We start from the raw sequence: 22,454 nt of genomic DNA on the forward strand, positions 1-22,454 counted from the left end.
CCCTGCCTGTGTGCACAGCTGGGCTGGTCAGGCATCTATCCTGGTTCCTGCAGTCACTGTCCTGGGGCTGGTCTGTTCCAGGGGAGCCTGGCTCACAGGATAGGGGCCAGAGTTGTGCCCCAGGAGGGGGTGTCAGTCCAGCCCAAGGGACATGGACACTCAGCCCAGGGGCAGAGGCTGGTGCCTGAGGCTGCACCTCCCCTGGAGACCCCTGAGGTGAAATAAGCACACAGGAACAATTGTTCGCTGTGCCCTGAGCCCCACACGACTCCATCCACGAGGTCACAGTCCTTGAGCAGTTTATTGATTTAAAATCTCTGTATGGACAGAACCCTGAGCATCCCCACACACGGGCACATTCGGTCACCACTATAGTCACTAATATTTTAATTTAGAGGCAATTACTGCTACAGACATCTCCCTTTATTTTTAAAAATAAATGTTTTCAAAGCATCTTACAGGCCAAAGAACTAAGCAGGATCCTCACTCAGACATTCAGGAGTTTTTGAGAAAAACTCAGGAGGAGGAAACGGCTTCCAACACTTCTCACTGGCCACCACAGACACTCGAGAGCTTCAGCGCCGGCCACAGACAGTACGGACAATGCACAGGGAGCCACTCCTCCACCCAGCAGAAGGGAAACGCTGCCTGCGGGAGCCACTCGTAAGCATCTGGAGCACTTGGCCTCTGGGGTCTGGGAGCTGGTGCAGGGCTGGCCCAGCTGAGATGCTCGTGTAATACTGACAGGGAAACAAATGTGGGTGACTAGTGTCAGACCAGTGGCCCCACCACAGCCACACGCAGTGAATGAGAACCATGTGGATGGGAGATGATGGGCAGGGATGCCCATGCCAGGCCACCCCCCACCCTGGAAGGTCACTTCAGGCCCACGAGCTCAGAGCGTGGGGTGTGGGGCAGCTCAGTGGTCCCCATCCTGGAAGATGGACATCACAGGCTGTGTGCTGCAACTGCGCGCACTTCCCAGGAGAAAGGGAAAAAGCCGCATGCGGCCCGCTCGGCACTGGGCCTTCAGGGAGCCCACGTGGGCCACTCACACCCTGCCATGCCCTCCAGGATCATGGAGAACTCCAGGCTCTGGTCCAGACACCCGTGAGGTTTCTCTGGCTAGTGCCCAGCTGGCACAGATATGGGCTTATCCCCTTGCCCCCAGTGGGAGGAGGCTCATTAGCAACAGGGCCTCTGGGCCCCCTACCCAGCCGAGGGCAAAGGCTGAGTCCCAGTCCCATGAGGCGGCCACACTGAAGGTGGCCCAGGCAAGGCCACTCCGGGAACATGACCAGGACATATGTCATATGCGTTGGTGTGCCTTCCCTTCCACGTGGACACAGGACCCAGGTCACGTGCTCTGTGCCCAGCCCACCCTTCCCTGCGTGTCCTCGCCGCATGTCGCCCAGCAGTGCATCCATTCTCGGCCGTTCTGACCACGGGCCTGCGTGCTGGGGCCCAAGCTCTCCGAATGCTGCTTCTCATTCTGAGCCCTGCCTGGGTTTACAGGATGCATCCAGGCTGAGGCCACTGGCTGGGCTGAGACATGGAGAAGCCTCCAGGCCTAGCCTGCTCCGCCTGTTCCCGGGTTTGTGAGCATCTCCCAGCTTCTGCAGGTGCTCTGAAAGCAAGTGGGAGCAAGACCTGCTTTTCCATCACCCTGAAAACAACCACAGTCCCACCCGTGAGGTGATGCCTGCCTCACCATTCTCCAGTGAGTGAGCACAGACACGGCGTCTGGGCCCCCACCTGTCCACCACCCCAGGGGCCCACGCGGAGGACAGGTGGCCAGCCGGTGCCAGCAGCCAGCAGTCCCATGTCCTTGTCCTCCAGGCCCCCTCAGAGGGCCTTGGCACTGGCAGGGTGCACCGTGTGGGGGGTGGGCTTCGGGGGATGGCGGGAGAATGCGTAGGCCTGTGCCAGGATGGCCAGGTCCACCAGCACCTGCAGCAGGCCGCACACGGAGAACTGCAGGGGGGCACCATTCAGCAGGAAGTAGGCCGTCTTGAAGGTGTCGCCACTTGTCCACATGAGTACCATCTTGATGCTGTGGAGACCAAAGCCAGGGTCAGGGGGCATGCCAAGTTCAGGGGAAACCTGGACCCCAGCCTGTCCCTCCCCAACCCTCCTGTCCTTGCTGTGAGGTCACCGCATGTGCAGGCACAGGACAGGAAGTCCCTTCAACTGGGACCCTCAGCCTTTGGGCAGGGACTGGGCCACACAGGGCAGGCCCACAACCTCAGTTTGTCCCTCCTGGCTGCAGATGCACCTGGAGTGGGCCCCTTGGGAGAGGGGGGAGGGAAGACCACCACCTGCTCTAGGGGCCAGCCTGGCAGGGGAAGCAGCCACCCGAGAACTTTGGGAGAGCAGCCCTCGGCCACAGGGACCCACAGGACTGGCACTGGACGTTGTGGCTCCAGCGTGGCTGTGCCTTGTGAACTGCAGGAGGAGCCTGGCCAGGAGGGAGTGGCCCTCTCACCCTGAGCTCTTCTACCCTGGCAGATGGAGCTCACAGCCTGCACCTGGTCCACAGCTGCGGCAGGAAGTGCATGGAATTATCCAAGTTACAGCATCAGACACCCCAGGAGGAACCTGCCCAGCAGCTGCCCACCCGCCTCACATCTGCTTTGTCCACACTGAAGTGAGGACTCAGCACTGCACCCAGTCTGTACCTCAAGCTATTATCGCAGGACTTTCCTCCATGCAAACAACCCCCATTTAGCAACTCAGACACTCTGTTAAGTCCACTCCACAATCTGCAGGTGTGCGGACTTCTGTACTCACAGGTACCATACTCAGTATTATGGGAGGTGCGCTCGGAAAACATCAACCCAAAGACACGTCTGCATTTATCTCTCCTCAGGTCCCCCGCTGAATCCGGCTCATAACTCCTTTCCCAAAGTTGGGGTCACACTGGGGCCACGCAGATGCTGGGGCACTGCGGGGGAGGGGCAGGAGAGCTCATCCCACCAATGTACACAGAAGCAAGTGCTGGGCTTTCAGCTCCCTCTTGCAGCCCTGGTCAGGCAGTCAGGGGCCATAAAGGGGATCTGACAGGTGCAGCTTGGGGCCTGGTTTGCTGACAACTAGATCGAGGCTCCCATGGAAAAGGCAGCCACCCCACCACCAGCACTCTCACAGGTGTGCTGAGTGCTGCCCTGAAATAAGATGGGGTGGGCTGCCTTTTCGCAGAGGAAGAAACTGAGGCACAGACAGGTTTAGTGACACACCCAAGGGGCAGGAGGGGCAGAGATGGCAGAGCACAAAGCTGGAGGGGTCCCGGGACCACCTGTCACTATCCAGGGGCCGCCTGCCTGGTGCCTGCCTTCCTGGTGCCCAGCTGCCCCTGGGCCCTCAACGCACAGGTGCACTCCTCACTTGGGCAAGTGCAGACATGAGGTCATCACTGGAGCTGGATTCCGCCTGACGCGCAGGGACGGTTTTAGCTGCGCAGATGCCTCACCTGGCCTCTGCCCTCAGTCAGCTACAGCATGAGGTCAGGAAGCCAAAAGCCTTGCTGAGGCCCCACAGTCAGCTGCCTGCGTGCGGGCTCAGGGAGGACAGGAGCACAGCAGCCAGTCAGATATTAACAAAGTTCCTCCTGCTGGGGTCCCTAAGGATCTGTTCAATAGAGGGACTATGAACAAGCCATGGATTCCGCTCTGAATCGGGCACTATGTAACCCTTACCCTCAGCGATGGTGTGGATGGATGGGTGGATGGGTAGGTGGGTGGGTAGAATGGGTGAATGGATGGGTGGGTGGATGGGTGTGTGGGTGGGTGGATGGATGGACGGATGGACGGATGAGCGAGCACTCCTCAGAGGCCCTATCACTGTTTCGAATGCCAGGGACGTCCTAACAAACACTAAGTCCAGAACTTGGCCATTGCGAGTGGCTGGGCCTAGCCTCATCCTGGGAGTAAGAGTCCTACCCAAGGAAGTGCCCCGAGGGAGGAAGTTCAGCCAGCACAGGGTTCCGATGGTGTGGGATGCCTACACAGGACACAGAGGATCCTGCAGATGCGCCAGTTTGAGTGATGGGGAAACTGCCACCTCCCAGACCCCAGGCTGTGTTCTCCCAGCTCAGGCTGGTGACCTGGGAGCTGCACGCCCTCCTCTGGTTCCCCTCATGCTGTCCCCAACTCCAGCTGCTGAGTCCTGCACCTGACTCTCCCCTCCTCCACCCACCCAACCATTTTAATCCCGGCGCCCATGACCTCACCCTTGGCTCCAGCATTTTGCCTCCCAACTGGGCTGCTGGATCACTATTCCTAAAATACCTCTTGCCTCATCCATGGCCTGTTGAGCAGCCAGGAAAGCCCCTCCCAGACCAGTGCCCAGGAGACGAAGTCCAGACGCCTGCACCTGCCCCAGCTTCACTGCAGGAGTCCACAGCTCACCCATTTCACAGGGCCTAGGCCTTCCCCTCCTTCCAACCCATCCAGATGAAAATCCACCCAACACCCCCCCCCAAAGGAGGTCTTTATGACCCTGGGTTAGACAATGGGCGCTCGGGTTAAAACCTTTTGTGTCGCAAAGGAAGACATCAAGAAAGTGCAAAGACGATCTTCAGAATGGGAGAAAATACTAAAACCCATTAAATTGTACACTTTAAGTGGGAGATTGTATGGTGAGTTATAGCTCAATAAAGTTATTTTTTAAAGAGGTCCAGGGCTTTTGTTGAACTCTAAACACATGGAAATTATACAACATACTTCTAAATGACCTACAGGTCAAAGGGAGTCTTGAAATAAACATATGCACTGTTATGAATGAAAATAAAACATCACACACAGCTAAAGCAGCACTGAGATGGTATTTACAGCATTAAATTCTTACATTAGGAAAAAGAAAAAGTTTTATATTAATAATTTAAATAAAGAGCAAATATTCATGAAATGTGAAACAGAAAATCAACAGAACAAGGAGCTGATTCTTTGAAAAAATCAACAAAATTGACAAATTTCTAGAAAGAAAGAATATATGCAGGGGTGGGCAGAAGTAGGTCTACAAATAATTAATAAATAGTAATACAAGAATAAACTCTGTGTTTCGCGTACTCACAACTGTAAGCCTACTTTTGCCCACCCCTGTAAATGACCAGTAGCGGGAAAGGAGGGTCCCTGCAAACATCACGCCGACAGGAAGAGAACAGGACAAACAGCTTGACCACAGATTAAATGTGCCAGTTCCTCAACTAGCCCAAACTACCACAGCTCAGCCAATATGAAATACATAATTTGAATAACCCTATAACTATTTAAAAAATTGAATCTGCCCGGCCGGTGTGGCTCAGCAGATGAGCATCGACCTAGGATCCAGGAGATCCCAGTTTGATTCCCGGTCAGGGCACAGGCCCGGGCTGCGGGCTCCTCGATCCCCAGCAGGGGGCGTGCAGGCGGCAGCCGATCCATGACCCTCTCATCCTCCATGTTTCTCTCTCTCCTGCTCCCTTCCTCTCTCTGAAATCAATAAAAACATATTTAAAAAAAATTAAAATCCATAATTTAAACCCTCCCAAAAAAGAAATATCCAGGTCATGATGGTTTCATTGGAGAATTCTAGTAAATGCTTAAAAAGAATTAACACCAGTTCTGCACTATTTCTTCCAGAAAATAGAAGACTTGCCAATTCATTTTATGAAGACAGTGTTACCTAAATACCAAAGCCAAAAGAAGAAAACAAAAACTGAATATACAGAAATTCCTGAAGTACTAGCAAGTAGAATTCAGCAACGTATTTATTTCTGTTTGTTTGTACATCATGACTAAGTGAGCTTTATTCCAGGGATACAAGACTAGTTCGATATTTGAAAATCATCAGTGTAACTACCGTCAGCTAAAGAAGAAAAATCACATGATTACATAAATCATTGCAGAAAAAGCATTTAACGAAATTCAACACTCATTTAATATAAAAGCTTTCAGAAAAACAGGAACAGAATTTTCTATACCTAACATTATACCTAGTGGTGAAACACTGAATGCTTTCTCCTCATGACCAGAAAACCACCTCACCCACTATCCCTGCTTATTAAACACGGGCTGGATGTTCCAGTTAGTGCAATAAAGCAAGAAAAGGAAATAAAAGGCACACAGACCGGAAAGGAAGATATAAAAATGTCCTTATTTATACATAATTGTTTACATAGAAAATCCAGCCCGGCCAGGCGTGGTGCAGCGGTTGAGGGTGGACCTAGGATCCAGGCGATCCGGGTTCGATTCCTGGTCAGGGCACATGCCCGGGTTGTGGGCTTGATCAATGACTCTCTCATCATTGATGTTTCTGTCTCTCTCTCTCTCCCTCTCCCTTCCTCTCTCTGAAATCAATAAAGATATATTAAAAAAAAAAAAGAAAATCCAGGATCCACAAGAAAATTCCTAAAATGAATGACCTCGGCCCTGGCTGGGTGGCTCAGTTGGTTGGAGCATCATCTCATACAGCAAAAGGTTGCAGGTTCAATCCCCGGTGAGGGAGTGTACTGGAGACAACTGATTGATGTTTCTCTCTCATATCAATGTGTTTCTCTCTGTCTCTCCCTGTTCCTCTCTCTAAAATCAACAAGCATGTCCTTAAGTCAGGAATTAAATACAAATAAATAAATAAATAAATAAGTAAGTAAATAAATAAATAAAATTAGTTCAGCAGGGTGACTGGATACAAGAGAAACATACAAATTAATTGTATTCCTATATACTAGCAAACGGAAATTGAAATTTAAAATGCAATACCAATTACAATTACACAAAAGCAAATGAAATGCTTTGGTATAAATTTAATGCAACATGTTCTGGACTTGTATCCTGAGAGTGCATCTCGTGACACCCCACCCAGAGCTGTACACCTGTGCCACTGCGAGCAGAGCCTGCTCCCCTCGGTCCCCCACCCCCACTCAGCACCTCCCTCCCATGCCGAAGCGTCACGCTTAACAGCGCAGGGGTAGCTCTCGGTCCCGGGCCTGTTACCTGCTCACAGGCTTCTCCCCACGTGTCACACACAAGCACGATGCTCACGCATCAAGAGATCGATGGACAGCTGTGTTCAAACATAACTGCTCTCTAACTGGCTGCCCACAAATGTAATCGAAAGTAAAGCAGCCAGATTTGTACCCGTTTGACTCTTACTGAACATGTGTGCACCTGGTGCCAAGGAGACAGCAACAGGGCCACGTGCCTACCCACCTCATGCCCTCCGTGGACTGGCAGAGGTGGTTGCGGTACAGCTGCGGCACGCCCAGCATGGCCTCGGTCAGCACGGCCAGGAAGCCCAGGGTCTCCACGTACACGGCCGAGTCGATGGACAGGTATGTGACGTAGCCGGCAACGCCCGTGAAGGCCAGGACACACTGCAGGTAGTCTGCGAAGCTGCTCCAGTGCCAGAAGTGGTGAGGGTCGAAGTCTAGGGCGAGAGGGAGAGAGACCTGAACTAGACATCGGGTCAAGGTCAATGTGAGGTGAGGGATGTGAACTGGGTACAAAGTCAAGGTAGTGGGAGGAGAGAGACATGAACTGGGTGAGGTCAAGGTCAGCGCGAGGAAGGGGATGTAAGCTGTGAGACTCCAAGTGTTCTTGGTGGGAGACTTCATACAGATATTAGCTCAGCGTAAAGGATGCCGAACCTTTCAACTCATCCTAAAACAGCCCTGACAACCAGCCCAGTGCAGGATCACTCCAGAACCTCTGGAATCTCTTTCCTGAGTTAGAACATCCGCTCCCCCCCCCCCCCCCCCCCCCGAGCTTTAGATTAACCACGAGTCTCCATTTCTCTACACAGGTGGTCTGGGGATGAGACACCTGGTTCCTGGGGGCCACGGTGAATCCCTCACGGGCCCTAACCCCATGCCAGCATTGGGTAGGCTGCTCCCATGCCCATAGGGTAGGGATGCCCCTTTAACAGAGGGATAGTGGGGGACTCGAGGTCAGGCAATAGGCCTCCACACCCCAGGGTGCCATCTGGGATCATCACTGACCACCTTTTCTCTAAATGGAAGGAGAGGCCGCACCGTGGGGCTGGTCCGACCAGATGTCCCTTGAGGGCTGAGACCCAGGATGGGATGGGAAAGGGGCACATCTGGGGATCATTCCTTCCTGAGCGCGGGGCCCCGCCTCCCTAGCTGAGCCATCGGGTGTCTCCACCCGACCTGACAGAGCAACAGAGCCCCGGCTGCTCCAATGGGAGCACAAGAAAGCCCCGTCCAGCAGGAGCCCCTGGCTTCACAGGTGGTTTCCAGGGGCTCATCGTTAGGACTGAGGTGCCCACCACTGATAGACAGGTTATGCAACCCTGGGCTCCATACCAGGCAGCCCGCCAGCACCCCCGTGTGGCCTGTGCCTGTCAGTTCAGGTGAAGTCCTTCCAGTTCCCAAAGCAGCAAGAGGACACCCCTCCACTGGTCCAGCCCCTTGTCACTGACTAGGAGGGTGGTTCCCCAACAGTGGCAGCTCTCGGTGGCCATGGCAACGGTAAAAACCTGCTGGAGACAGTGGCGTGAACCCCGTGGCAACCACACGAACAGCCATGAGGCCTCCACATACCCCACCCTCAGGTGTCCTTGTTCTCACAAGACCCCACGTACCCCTAGAGACACCGAGAGTGCGGAGGGCTCACTCTCCTCTCACAGAAGCTGCCTATGGACCCCAAGGTCCTGTGCCCTCCCAGCCCAGTTGGCCCCCAGACGCCCGGAACCAGGGGGAAGTTGTAAATGCTGAGACTGTCCTGAAAGGCCACCCAGGGAGGGGCTTGCACACCATGGTCCATGGCACAAAGCTGCCTCTCAGGATTGGGACCAATAATTAGGGCAGGACAGCCGGTAGCCACATGGCCAGCAGCTCCTCCTTAACCAGGGTCACACCCCAGGGAGGAGGAGAGGGCCGGGTTCCAGGAGGGCCGCCCATAACTGCCACAGCGACCTCATGCCTCGGGTGGTGGCTGTGACGCTCACAGCTGGGACGTGAGATAAGAGGAAAGAGGAAACCCTGTGCCAGAGCAGGAGCTGGCCGCCTCCTGGAGCCCACACCTTGTCTGTGTGTCTGGGGAGGGGGGGAGCTCGCTACAAAAACTTGTCAGCCTTGAGAGCCTGGACCCACCCATCCAGAGGCGAGCTCAGCTCCCAGGCCCCGGGGGCTCCCACACCCACCCAAACCTACACACCCGCCCGCCATGCAAGCCACCCATGGGAGCTACCTCCAGACCCCAATAAAAACCATGGGGAATTCCAGGTGGTGAGGTGCGAGCAGCAAAATTAACCCATGTCCACTTCTCTGGGGAATCCCAATGGAACACACAGGAGGGAAGTGGGGATTGGAAAGGTCAGAGTGTCAGGGACAGGGAGGAGGGAGCCACATCACACTTGCAGGGGTCAGGGCCCTCATGACGCCCGGGACCGCAGACCCCAAGTAACTCACCCCTTCTAGGCAGCTGGCAACTGCAAAGGATTCCCACATTCCCTTCTTCTGTGTGTTCAAACCAACAAGGAGAGACGGGTGAACCTCCTAATGAGGCAGCTCAGCGACCGCAGCAAGAGGACACTGGCGGTCTTGGCAAAGGGTCACCACAGCTGCAGAAATTAACTACACTGAGAAAAAGGTGGGGCCAGCAGGGGAAGGGACCCTGGAGACCTGAAAAATCACCATCCAAAGCAACAGCCAGGCAAAGTGTCCCTGTCAGGAACTAGGGAAAACCACATGAGTCCAAACCCCGAGACCTGGTTCAGACGTGCCTCTGACAGCCGCCTGCCGCCCCCTCGCTCGGGGACTCAGCTTGCAGGGCTGCAGGGGGGCTGACCCATGAGGGGCACTGAGAGCTGAACAAGGCACTTGGCACACATGCTCTGAGTGCAGAACACACCCCTGACCTCAAAGACCTGATGCAGAAATAGAACAGAAAATACCCTGTTAATAATTGTTAGAGTGGTTACAGGATCACGTTAACATGTTTTGGTGAAAAGCAGATTAACAATAATTTCACCGTTTCTTTCCAGTTTTCTAACATGCTGTCGGGAAACTGCGCACATGGCCAGCTTCCTGGCTGGCACTGCACTTCCACAGGGTAATTCTGGTGCTGTCCAGAATTAATAAGGTGCCGGCTGGCCTAGCCAGGGTTCTGCCCAGGTCATCCAGAATTTCAGGGCCTGTAAATACATCCCCACCCGCCCTGTTGCCCTGAGGGAAATCCCTGGTGTTTCCCAGGCTGTGGCAGATGCACAAACAACGCTGCAGCTTCAGGAAAAGCCACTGTGGCAGCAGAGGTGGGAGCCTCCCTCCCTCGTGGGAAGCCACGTGCCCCACCTGCAGGCTGGTGGCCCCGCCTGCCTCCTCGCTCCACGTGCAGGCCACAAGCTTCATGCTGCCAGGTTCTGTGTGCAGCAGGGGAGGAGACAATGCTCCCTGGTCAGGCCCGGCCCTGGCGCCAGTGAGGGGTCGACCAGGACGACAGGAGGCACAGCCACCCCCTTGGGTCCCTGATGGAGCCGGGAAGGGGCACAGTTGGCAGAGCAGCCAGGCAGTATTGCCGTCCAGGCAGAGTAGGGGGCACGGTCTGTGCCCATGGTGAGAGCCCATCCCAAGGAAGTGGCAGGGCTCTCGAGGGTGGACAGTGAGTCACAGGCTGGCATTAACCAGGCTCTGGGGCCCCAGCTGACCATTTACTGCTGTGCGGCTGCCTGCCTATGACCCAACCTCTCTGTGCCTCAGTTTCCTCAACCACAAAGCAGGGAAAATCACAGTCCTCTCATGCAAGAAATGAATTGGCAATTTCAAATAGAAGACAAAACAGTGCCTAAAATGTACATACTGAGTGGTCGACGTCAGCTATATTTAAAAACAAAGTCCACGAGACTGGGGCCACCTCAGTCTCTTTCCCACCCCAGGGCTGGACTCCCCCAGCTGCAGCTCCATTGGTAACAGTGATGTTTCGCTGGGGTGAGATGGTCACCAACTCTCTCGGTCCCACAGCGAGGCACCTGCATCAGCACCAGTTTACGGAGAATGTAACCAAACCCAGTGAGACCTGGGGACCTACTGGCACTGGCCCTGCCCTCCACGTGGCCTTAGCCACACAAGTCACCTCCCACCTGGCAGGCCCCAGGCTCCATCCTGGTCACTATCCTGGCCTCCCAAGCTGCCATCATGCCTCCTCCCAGGGGAAGGGGCAGTGTCCTGGGCCAGGCAGTGGCTGCTCCAGATGTCTGTACCTTTTCGAGGTGGCAGGACACGGAGACCCACCTGCAAGCCAACCAGACGTCCTTGCTGCTAACACTGAACAGGGGAATGTCGCAAAAACCTGAGGAGAACAGGGCTGTACATCCTTTCAAAGTGCTGCCCAGGAACAGTGCTTCCCAGGAGGAGTAACCTCCCAGAGGTGGGAGCTGGAGGCCGCACCCAGGACCCCCTGGCAGAGGCGCTGGGAACGGAAAGCGGCCCAGGAACCCAGGACCACTGGCCTGGAATTGACCCTTGGAAGCCTGGGTCAGGGCCCTACTGCTGAAAACAAGGAAGTGCAAGGGCAGGTCTGGCCAGACCCTTCCCTACACAGGAGGAGACAACACCTGCTGGGGTCACGGCGGCCACGGGTCAGCTGCTCCGGTCGGCATTCAGTGTGGTTACGGAGTGCAAGTCCCTGATTTCAGGAAACAGACACTAAGCATTTGCTGTCATCAGCGTCGAGTCAGAACAGAAAACCAACAGAGAAGATCAACAACAATAAAGCTGGTTCTTTGGAAAAAACTCAGTAAAATTGACAAATATGTATCTAGAATGACCGAAAGAAAAAGGAGAGCGAGAGGAGACTCCAATTACTAAAGTAACAGCGAGAGGGACCATCACGGCCAACCTCACAGAAATAAAAAGAATTACAAGGGAACACTAAGAACAACTGTAACCCAACAAGTTAGGTAACTTAGGTTAAACGGACAAATTCCAAGAAAAAACTATAAACATTAACTTGGGAAGAAATTGAAATACTGAATAGACAGATAATAAGGAAAGAGGCTGCATTAGTAATTTAAATGCTTCCCACGAAGAAAAGCCCAGGCCCAGGAGGCTTCATTGGGCACATCCACCAAACATTTAAAGAACTGATAAACTTGCAAAGAGCAGTAAACAAGCCCGGGAGATACAATGTACAGTGCAGGAAACACAGCCAGCAACACTGCATTATAACCATCAAGCTCGCTTAGACACTAAAAGTGTTCCAACCACAAAAAGAAATTATGCAACTCGATGACAATCACAATGCGACGCATAAATGAACAAAATTAACATGTAACCTTAAATTTACACAATGCTGTACGTATGTCAATTTAAAATTTTTAAATTAATAAAGAATTGATACAAATCTTTCACAAATTCTTCAAAAAAAATAGGAGTGGAGGGAATGCGAACCACTCCCCGCTTACAGCATGACCAGTGCCGTCCCGCTACTAAAACCTGTCATCCCACGGGAACAGAGACCATTGTCTCTTATGAACACGGCACAAAAGTCCTCAGCACGTTACTAGCAAACAGAGTCTAGCAATTTATAAAAAGGATTATGCATCTTGATCTGGTGGGATTTATCCCAAAACTGCAAGGTTGGTAAAACATACAAAAATTAATCAATGTTACACAGAATAATAATGAAATAAAGGGGAAAATCACGTGGTCATCTCAACAGACACAGGAAGCATTTGACAAACGTCAACACCCTTTTATGACAAAAACACTCAACAAACTCAGTGCAGAGGGTGTTTGCTTAGCCTAAAAAAAGGCATCTGTGTAAAATCTGTCCTGCTCAATGGAGAAAGAGCAACCGCCTTCTCACGACGGCCAGGTACGAGACAAGCCTGCCCCCCCCCCCCCCCCATCACCGCTGGCCAGGGCCACTCGGCAAGGAAAGGAAATGAAAAGCAGCCAGACTGGAATGGAAAATGAAAAGCACAGGGTGTCCCAAAAAACATAAACACACTTTGATAGCTGGTAACTCACTCAATCTTGAAAATGAACTGTATGTTAATAAACACTGACTCTGCAGTCATTCGAAGTATGTACACGTTTTTTGGGGCCACCCTATACTAGCAGATGATACGACCTCGTATATAGAAAATCCTCAAGTGTCCACTGAAAAGCTATGACACCTAACAAGCAATTTCATCAAAGTGGCAGGATACAAGGTCACTGTGCAAAGGTAAATTTTATTTCTACACAGTAACAATCAATCCCAAATGAGGTCAAGAAAACAAACCCGTAGCATCAGAGAATTAAATATTGAGAATAAATTTAACGTAAGAATTCCAGAACTTGTACCCAGATCATCTCCTTGCTTCCTTCCTTCTCTAAGACCCACTCGCAGAAACGGGCAGGCGCCTGGGGACTCCTTCATGCTTGGGAACAGCAGTGACGGCGGGTTAGTCGGCGGGAGCTGTGGCCACACTGGGCAGAATGAGCCGCATGCATGGTCAGGGTGCAACGCGGGTGATGGGGTGACAGGGGGACAAAGCAGCCGCGAGATGAAGCACGAGCGGGCGGCCTCATGCGGGGTGGTACCTACCCAGACACGGGCGCCGGGGAGGGGCTCTGACTTCCCCATCCTCATTACCTGCAGCCACATTTAGAGAGACAGAAAGGAAGACAAAACAGACGATTTAACACAGATGAGCAGCGTGACTCAGCCCTTCTGCATTTCTTTTTAAAAAACGGTCGGGACAGGAAGACCACAGACTCTGGTGTCTGCATCAGGAAACCCACCTTTAAACTCTATTTCTCCAAACCTGCCCCCTTTCCAAATAAGTGCTTAGAATACAGGGAGGAAATTGGGGGCCAAAAATGAGAAGCCACCACATCTTCATCTGACTGCTAAGGTCAGAGGTGGCATCTGCTGTCACCAGAGTCTGCTTCTGCTCCCCCGGACGCTGGTCTGTGTGCAGGGCTGGCTGCCACTCAGCCCCAGGGCTGCTTGGTCAAGCTGTTTCCAGAGGACACTCCCCCCCAGCTGGTTCAATACATGAGGGTGAGAAACGGGGAGACAGTGCTGCATCCCACCAAGGTGGCCCAGCCCAGCAGCGCCTGTCAGGGGTGATGATTGAATTCCAAGGCGCCCTGCTCCCGTCCCTCACCCACCAGCAGCCCACCCCAGCTGAGACCTCCTGACTGCACTGCCCAGGACAGCAGCCCAAGACCCTGGCAGACACGGCTGGCACAGAGCCTGCAGGTGGGGTCCCTGCAGGTGGGAGGTGGTGAAACAGAAGAGTGAGGCTCCAGTGAGCCGCTCTGATCACAAAGCAGAGGTGGGATCAAAGGTTGTGTCATCTGCCCCAGGCAGTGGACTCACCTAAAAATGGAAATTGGCAAGTGAACAGCTAAAAGCAAACACCAGACCAGCTTTTTTTTATTTAGACCAATTTCACCTTTCATTGGCACCCTGTCTAAAGATAAAGGTCCCAGATGGGGGGGGGGGGAGAAGGGAGCTGCAGGCGAGAACTCAACTTAGCTCCTGTGAAGCTCAGACGCAAACAGCCTTTTTCTTTCTCACGTCCAGGCCAGATCAGCCGAAGCTGACAAGCTCCGCATGCTGAACAGCAGGGTGCAGCAGCGGAGGCCTGCGAGGGTCACATGGCAGGTACCCGGGCCCGAGGAGCGCGAGGTTCAGGGTGGGAAGAGGCCCAGCCGCCTCGGACCCCTCCCTGCTACCTAAGGTTTCCCGGCTGGAAAGCAACACGATCTGACCTGTGTTTTAGAAAAACCTTTTTGTGTGGGACTGGAGGAGACAGACGTTAGACATGTTCTCAACAACACTGTCCTTCCACAGATCTGCCCCAAACACACTCCAGGCCAGGCCCACATTCTCCACCGACCTCACCGCTCCCCCTAGGATTGTGGGGGGCGTGTGGCCACACCCTTGCAGAAGGGAAGCTGCATGATTTCCAAGACTAAATCTTTAAAATGACGCAGTATCCACCCAGTTCTCTCAAACAAGCCCCTTGAAATCTGGGCCATGTTGTGTGGATGCCCAGGCCACATGAAGAGGCCATGTGTGGATGTTCCAGGAGAGAACCCACTGATGTCCCAGTGAAGGCCAGCACCAACCTCGGGCATGTGAGCAAGGGGTGAATGAGGGAGAGGGAGAGGGGGAGGGAGAGGGGGAGGAAGAGGGGGAGGGGGAGGGGGAGGAGAGAGGGAGAGGAGAGGGAGGAGAGGGAGGAGGGGGAGGAGGGGGAGGAGGGGGAGGGGGAGGGAGAATACCACGGCCATCCCTGCCAGGCTCTGCCCAGATGGCAGATTCCTGAGAACCCGGTGCCACTCATTCAACTTGCTGGCAAAATGTGGTTCCTCATGGCTGGAGGACTGGGCTCCTGTCCCTACTGGCTGCAAGATGAAGGCCAGTCCCATGGAGAACACGCCCCTCCCCTACCTTTAAAGCCAGCAAGAGTCAAGTCCTCTGTCCGTCTGTCCATCTCCACCAGGCCTTCCCCTTTCCTCTCTCACTCTCAGGGCCCCGTGACACCATCCAGCCCACTCGATAACCCAGAGAATCCCACTCGAGGCCCCACCTTGATGACATCTGCAAAGCCCCTTGGCCACAGAGGTGACACATCGCAGGTTCCCATCTGCTCACCAGAGGAGGTCACTTGTTACTGTTCAGACTCCAGCCCTGCCCCTGAAAACTGAGATTCACTATTTTAACTCAAATCCAGATAACAGAATAGAAATACTGCTTTTGGAAGAATTTACCTAGAACACTGGAAACGGAGAGAAATGATCAGATGTCCACCATCCCACTCACCTCATCAAGAACCCTCTCCTAAGGGAGGTCCCCTGAGGAGGGACATCGTCCTGCTCACGGTGCCCACTGCCCTCACCTGTGCCAACCTGAAGACCTGCTGGCAAAGCCCGAGGGATGGGGAGCGTGGATGGCTGAGGAGGCACTCCTGCATCTCAGCAAGGTCACTCAAAGGCAAATCTCAAATGCCACGTGGCCTGGAGGCACCCACAAGTGCTCTATCTGGCAGCCTAGATTTCACGCTCCTTCAGACAAGGTCACAAACCTGCTCTTGGGTTTCACAGCCAGAGACAGAGGCGCACAGAGCCCTCCCAGTGGCCTCTCCTCTCTCCTGGTGAGGATGGGAGGCACTGAGACACCCCCCACTCTGCCCCAGTGCAGTCGGCCAAGAGGTCCGTGCCAAAGTAAAGACGAGGTTCCAAAGGGCACAGATCACAGTGAGAAGGGGCAGGAGCCGTGGGAGCAAAACGCCTTTGTCCCAGAGAGATTCAGAGCCCGGTGCGTGTCCTCGTGAGGGTCCTGCTCACAGCAACACAGTCAGCACCAGCTAGGGGTGATTCCCAAGTTATGACAAGGGCTTGGGGACAGATCGGCTGAGGAGAGAATGGCGTCCACGGGGAGAAAGAACACAGCAGCCAGGAACAGGGTGGTCGCCTCAGACTTTAAGTGACATTGATTGGTCCAGGCCACGCTTCAGAGCGGGAGGCTGACCTACTTTCCACCAAGATGGAAATGAGCAAACGTTTCTCTCACTCCAAAGACAGGAGACACACAGGGGAGGGGTCGAAGGGGAGATGAGCCTCAGGGACAAAGCACAGACGCGACCTCACGTCCGCAGGCGTCCCAAACAACACTCTGAGAAAATGCTTCTCTAAGCAACATCTGGGACTAAACACAAACACAGCTGCACACAAAGTCAAAGTGACAGCTGTCGTCATCTAATAATTAGAAAAACCAGAAGCAAGGCATTGACCCTCCTGCGCACGAGAAGCCCACCGCCTGCTGTTCACGCGGAGGCCAGCTCAGAAGGTGCGTCTCCAGGGGAAAAGGCAGAGACAGAAGAAGCCTCTCTAGTCCGCGAGCCAAAAAGAGACCAGTGGCAGCGTGGGCTGGGCCTGTAGTTCCTACCGCCCAAGTCCACACACCCAGGTGGCAGGGGCCCCACCTGCACCCACGAAGTCCCGGTTTTGGGAGCATTTTTCACGAAGCATGTGAGAAAGGACCAGTGAACTCGGCTACGAGAAACCAGTTTTATGTACAAGCCTCACAGAAAGCCAAAGATAAAACTGCCTTTTCACCAATGTCCTGACCTGGTCCAGTCAGAGAGAAGAAGCTCAGCTGACGGTGACTCCTGTCAGACTCAGACTCTGACTGCAGGCAAGATCCCAGTGAGAAATAAAACATTAGGATCAGGTATAGCTCACCCAGATCCAGGGAAGAAGCTGTTATCTTGGATTGTTTCACACTATAAAATGTTTAAGTCATGTCTTGGACTGAAAACACGAACATCAGTCACAGGTAACAGTGCCTGGCAGTGATGCTGGGCTGAGGGGCTCTCATTCCACCCCAGACAAGACAAGCTTTGTTGTTTTAGTGGCTTTATCCCAGAGTTGCCAGTCACCCACCTGTGAAGAACCGGCGCTTGACATTGAGCTCATTGGCCACACGGACTTCGGTGCACAGCTTCAGCATCAGCAGCATGGTCACGATCATGACGACACTCTGCCAGAGCAGCGGGGACTCGAAGTGCCTCCCGAACCTGGAGGCAAGACCACAGCATCAGGGGGGGCGCCAAGCCAGGGGTCACCCACGCCAGCGGCCATCCATGCCAGAGGACACCCATCCATACCAGGGGGTGCCCACACTAGGAGGACACCACACCAGGGGCATCCACACCAGGGGCTGCCCTCACCAGGGGCCTCATCTGCACTCTGGGCCCAGGGCTGACCAGGCGGGACAGCCACATCCACCGTGGCTGTGGCTGTGGCTGTGACTGCCAGGCTCTAGGCTCCACAGTGGAATGGAGCTCGATGCAGAGCACCTGAGGCATCTGGCATAGCAGGATACCACCCCCTCAACCCCACTGACAGGGTGGGACAAGCAAGGCTGCTGAGCCAGGCCTGAGTGAGGAGAAGATGCTGCGGAAAGAGGGGTAGTGCCCGGGGCTTTCTCAGCCAGAAGCACAGACATGGGTGGGGGGTCTGCCAGGGGCTGGCTCCTGCTTACCACAGCTCCCAGTTCCTCTGGTCCCCTGGACCCATGACCTCAAGCTGTCTTTTCTATAAATTGCAGGTACAACCCCTAAGGCTGTTTGAGAACATTTCTAGTCATTTCTAAGAACTGGACCCTACTGGCTACCTAGTTGATCCAGGGGGTCAACTCACCCATAGGTGAAGGTAATAGGAGGGACAGTGAAGGTTCCATGTCAGGCGAGCAGCCGGCATCAAAATAAAATAAGTCAGATTAGGGAACCCTCCCACCAAGGTCATTCCCAGCTATAAGGCTGACAGTGAGCAATTTGGGCCATGATGTGGAAAAGGCCAGTTTCGTTTTCTAGATGTTCAACAGAAACAATAAGTAACTAGAGCAACGGTGGGGAAAATATCAAGTTCACGCTTTTCCTTACACAATACACCAAGAATCAAATCTAGACAAACTTGATGTTCACAGTAAAAATAATATCATTTAACATGAGTGACAGGGAGCACAGGTGAGTGCTTAATTGATTTTAGGATGAAGGCTGGCTGAGAAAGACACAAAACTTCAAAAAGCACAACTTTCCACGAACAATACACAGGGAACAAAATAAATATGAAACAAAGTTCAACATCATTAATAATTTTTTAAAGCTAAATAAAATAGAAAGATACCATTTTTTACTTATGAAATTAAACTTTTTTTCTTCCTTAAATAGTCTGTGCTGGCAGGTATGTCATGACAGCACTTCCTCTCCTGTCCGAGAATGTGGTTGGCACAGCCTCTTCTGTTACAGAGAAGCCAGTCGAAGCAAGTTCTCCCCTGGTTGCAGCATAACTGTCTCACCCCTAGGAAAATACACATTGCAGAGGACGTGCAATGTTCTACCAAGCTGAAGCAAAAGTTTCTATAGGGGACACCCCCTCTACCTTTCAAAGTAACAGAAAAAAATCTCAAGTGGAAAAGAAGTTTTGTTTCCACTTCTCTCTGCGGCCTGAGTGTCATGATCATTAGTAGCAGAATGTTACCACATCTCTGATACAATGTTACTAAATCTTCAGTACAGTGTTACCAGACCTCCCATACAGTGTTGCTGCATTTTCAAAACAATGTTACTGCATCTCTGATACAGTGTTTTCATCCAATAGGGATGGGGCTTGGAATTACCTCCATGAATGCATGAGGCTCTGCAGCACCATCTATGCACCCTGGCCCCCTCCCTCCCCTTCATTTCTACAAAATCACAAGCCTGAAAATATTAGGTATGAGGTATCACTTAGCTCTTGTCCCAGCTTCTAATACCACAAAGGCCAAATCCTGTACATTAGCATTTTATGGAGTATGATCTGCTGAATGCTAGTTTTACAAAAGGTTGGTAAGAAATCAGAGCATAGGCAAGCGTTCCCCAAGTTTCAGAAACCTGGGTTTGCATAGTGTGGTCAGCCCCTCCTGCAGAGCCACTCATAACCTGGCACCACAAATCTCTCACAGGGCTTCCCAGTAGGACTGGAGCTCTGAGGACTGCGGTCCCAATCAGCTTTGGGAAATGTGCTCTCCAGTGATCCTAACTGTAGCACTGTTCTGGTGTGGTCCCAGTTTCCGCCTCTCCTGGAGCCTGTCACAGCCCCTGACCTGTGTTCTCACTTCCCATCACCCACAATCTATGTGTATACAGTAAACTCTACACAGTGCTTTCACTAAAGTGTAAACCGAAGCATCTAGCCCAGTGTCTGGCACATGGGAAACCCTAAAAAAAATCTAGATCAAATGGACTGCTCACCCATGAATCCTGGAGAGACATGGGGTGAGAGGATATAAGAGAGCATCTGTTTTGCCCTCAGAGCAGAGGGGTCTCAGCACCAGGTGGGGAGAGATGTGCACATCAGGACAAGTTGTAAATGGAGGTCTGCCCTTCTGCTGTTGTAAAATGAAGGAAAGTGCACCCCCAGGCCAGTGTACTCTGTCCTCAAGTAGGGACCAGCACCTCTGCCAGCCCTCCCTTCACCCCACACATTTCCGAAGCTGTCCGGAATGCTAGCTAAAGGCAGCTCTGTGTGCTCACATGGTAGCCAGTGACCCAGGTTCCCTGAAGTGACCCAGAACAGTTCAGAATGCTGACTCTATGGCAAAAGGACCAATCAATGTGCAGAAATAGACTTGCCAGTGGACCCAGGTTAGAATCCCACAAAGGCTGCCCTGTGCTGCATTAGGAGAGAGCTCAAGACTTTCTCAAAGGCTCAGGCCCTGCAGTGGAGAGAGAGCATGGGGTCCAAAAGCATCAAATGCCAGTTAAATCCAGAGGCACTGATGAGAAGATGGTTTAACTTCTGACTTCTCCAAACCAGGTACTAAGATATAGATTAGAAATTCTATTTTCCTTTTGCAGTTTAGAATGACAAGCATAACAAGGGGAAAGCACTCTAAATGGAACTGTTTTCCCATAAGGTAATCCAACCCCAGGAGTTCCCGCCACTGTTGGAGAGAACTAATCCCACAATAAAGGGCACGCAGCTCCCACCCGACACAGGGCCTGGGCGCGGCTCCCAACACCCCGTCCAATGTCTTCAGTCAACAACAGTGTCAGACAATACATTTCACCTGCTCCTGTTCAAGCTTAGACTTCAGGCCATTTTAGCAAGGGAAGCAAGGTGTTTCGCCTCGCAGGACCCTCAGCCAAAGGGAAAGGAGAAATCTTCAAAACTCTGTTTCAACTTGTGCTAAACAAAATAAACCCCGCTTACCCCTCCCCGGAAAGTGGGCTCCTCGTGTGACTGATTCACCAGTTCACCTTTAAAAAACCCCCAACAGCAGCAAAACTAACACCCAGGGGAAGGGAATCAGGGTGGACTGAGGCCTGGGATGGACAGATGCACAGAGCAGACAGAACTTCTGGGCTTGGGAAATTCATATCTTGACTATGATGGTGATTACGGGGTGGGGGGAGGAGTGTTCCTCAGAACTCATCAAACTATCCATGTGAAACAGGTGATTTTATTTAATGAAAATCATACCTCAATAAGATTGACTTAAAACCAATCAGCAAAAATGCATCACTTAAACAGTGACCAAAAGTCACAAGAGGGAGCCTGAAGGCCTTCTCCCGCCTGGGCACCAGGACTCCCCTCAGCAAGCTTCCTGAGGGGTCTGGGACCACCCCATGGAAGGGAAGTTCCAGGTCTGGAGGCCTCAGGATGAGCTGAGACCTTGTCTCATTTCCTCTGAACATTCACCCTCCCAACCACGTCTGGCTTCAGCAACTGTTAAAATTCATTTCAAGTTCCTCACTGGAATGCAAACGATAAAAGGAGGAAGCTGGGCTGGGAGGAAGGAAGCAGCAGTCTTTTAAGTACCCAGAAAGTGGGCTTCCTATAAAAAATAAACAAACCGGGCGCGGGGAAGCTGAAGGGGCCCCTCCCGCCGCCCCCAGCGCCGCCTGACGGGCTAGCTGCCCTCCTGAGGGGCTCCACTGGCCAGCGGAATGTCCTGCCTACTGGCCACTGCGCTTTGTTCCTCACATTCATCTACTCAGTTGTTTTCTCTCCCCTGGTCGTCCTGCAAATGCCCTGCGTCAGGGACCCCATCCTGGGGGGCAGCGTCTGACAGACACCTGAGTGCCACGAGTGGGGACAGAGAGGTTCTCCACTGGATCCCACCATTTTCTCTGGGAAATAATCTCACCCGTGTCATCAGCTCCTTCTCAGAAGTACAGACATCTCCACCCCCGGGGCTCGCTCGAAAACCCCAAAATGGGGAAGCCATTCTCTGGGAGCCCACAGCAACAGGGCCCTGACGTACCAGAAGAGTATCCGCAAAATGTTGGCCATCAGGAGCACCAGGCACACGTAGGTGGAGAAGCCCTCGGCGTTCTGCGTCCTCCGGATGTCCCGGTACTGCGGGATGTAGGGCACCACCCCGCCGAAGACAATGGCCCCCGCCGCCCCCCAGGAAACCAGCTGCTGCAGCGGGACCAGAAGCCAATCCAAGCCCTGCGCGTCCATCGCGGACACCTGTGCCCCGGCCAGCGGGCTGGCGCCCACCCGGCCGAGCCCCTCCGCTTCCACGGGCTCCTGGAACGCGCGCTGTCAGCCCCACATGGCCGCCACCCGAGCCTGGCGAGAGAGACGTGGAGAGCTGGGGCCGGGGCCTCCAGCAGGGAGGCGGCGCTCCGCTGGACACCGCGAGGCGCGCGGGGCTCCCGGCTGGGGCGCGACCCCCCCGGACACGCGCGGTCGGTGCGCCCTGGGCGCGCGCAGCGGCGTCGCTGGGGGTCAGGGCGCGGACGCGCGGCCCTGGGGATGGCGGAGTCGGTCCGGGGAACTCGGTCCTGGCGACCGGTCCAGTGACGCGCGCCCCGCGCCCCGCGCCCACGCGCCCCGCGGATTCCGCGCGGGCCCTCACCAGCCGCGCCCGCTCCGCGCGTCCGGCAGCGTCCGTCTGTCGGCCGTCCGAGCCCCGAGCCCCGCCTCGGCGTGACGTCACAATGCCCGGCCCCGCCCGCGG

At 53.6% G+C, this 22,454-nt stretch overlaps 1 protein-coding gene across 3 annotated transcripts; it reads right to left on the reverse strand.

Moving 5' to 3' along the window:
* Positions 1-282: 282 nt before the first annotated feature.
* SLC66A2 (solute carrier family 66 member 2) lies at positions 283-21,967 on the reverse strand. 3 transcript variants are annotated; one of them, XM_016218668.2, is made up of 5 exons: positions 21,750-21,967; positions 17,384-17,517; positions 13,530-13,577; positions 7,188-7,404; positions 283-2,053 (listed from the first exon to the last, which is right to left on the reverse strand). In XM_016218668.2, the coding sequence occupies exons 1-5, from the start codon at positions 21,950-21,952 to the stop codon at positions 1,846-1,848; spliced, it is 810 nt and encodes a 269-aa protein (XP_016074154.2). In that variant the 5' UTR covers positions 21,953-21,967; the 3' UTR covers positions 283-1,845. The 3 variants fall into 3 exon arrangements, with proteins under 3 accessions (XP_016074154.2, XP_016074156.2, XP_016074157.1); XM_016218670.2 differs by lacking the exon at positions 13,530-13,577; XM_016218671.2 differs by lacking the exons at positions 7,188-7,404; positions 13,530-13,577 and having other exon boundaries at positions 1,903-2,053.
* Positions 21,968-22,454: the final 487 nt, after the last annotated feature.

The sequence above is a fragment of the Miniopterus natalensis genome, chromosome 7 (genome assembly GCF_054644295.1).
Source record: "Miniopterus natalensis isolate mMinNat1 chromosome 7, mMinNat1.hap1, whole genome shotgun sequence".
Classification (NCBI taxonomy): Eukaryota; Metazoa; Chordata; class Mammalia; order Chiroptera; family Miniopteridae; genus Miniopterus; species Miniopterus natalensis.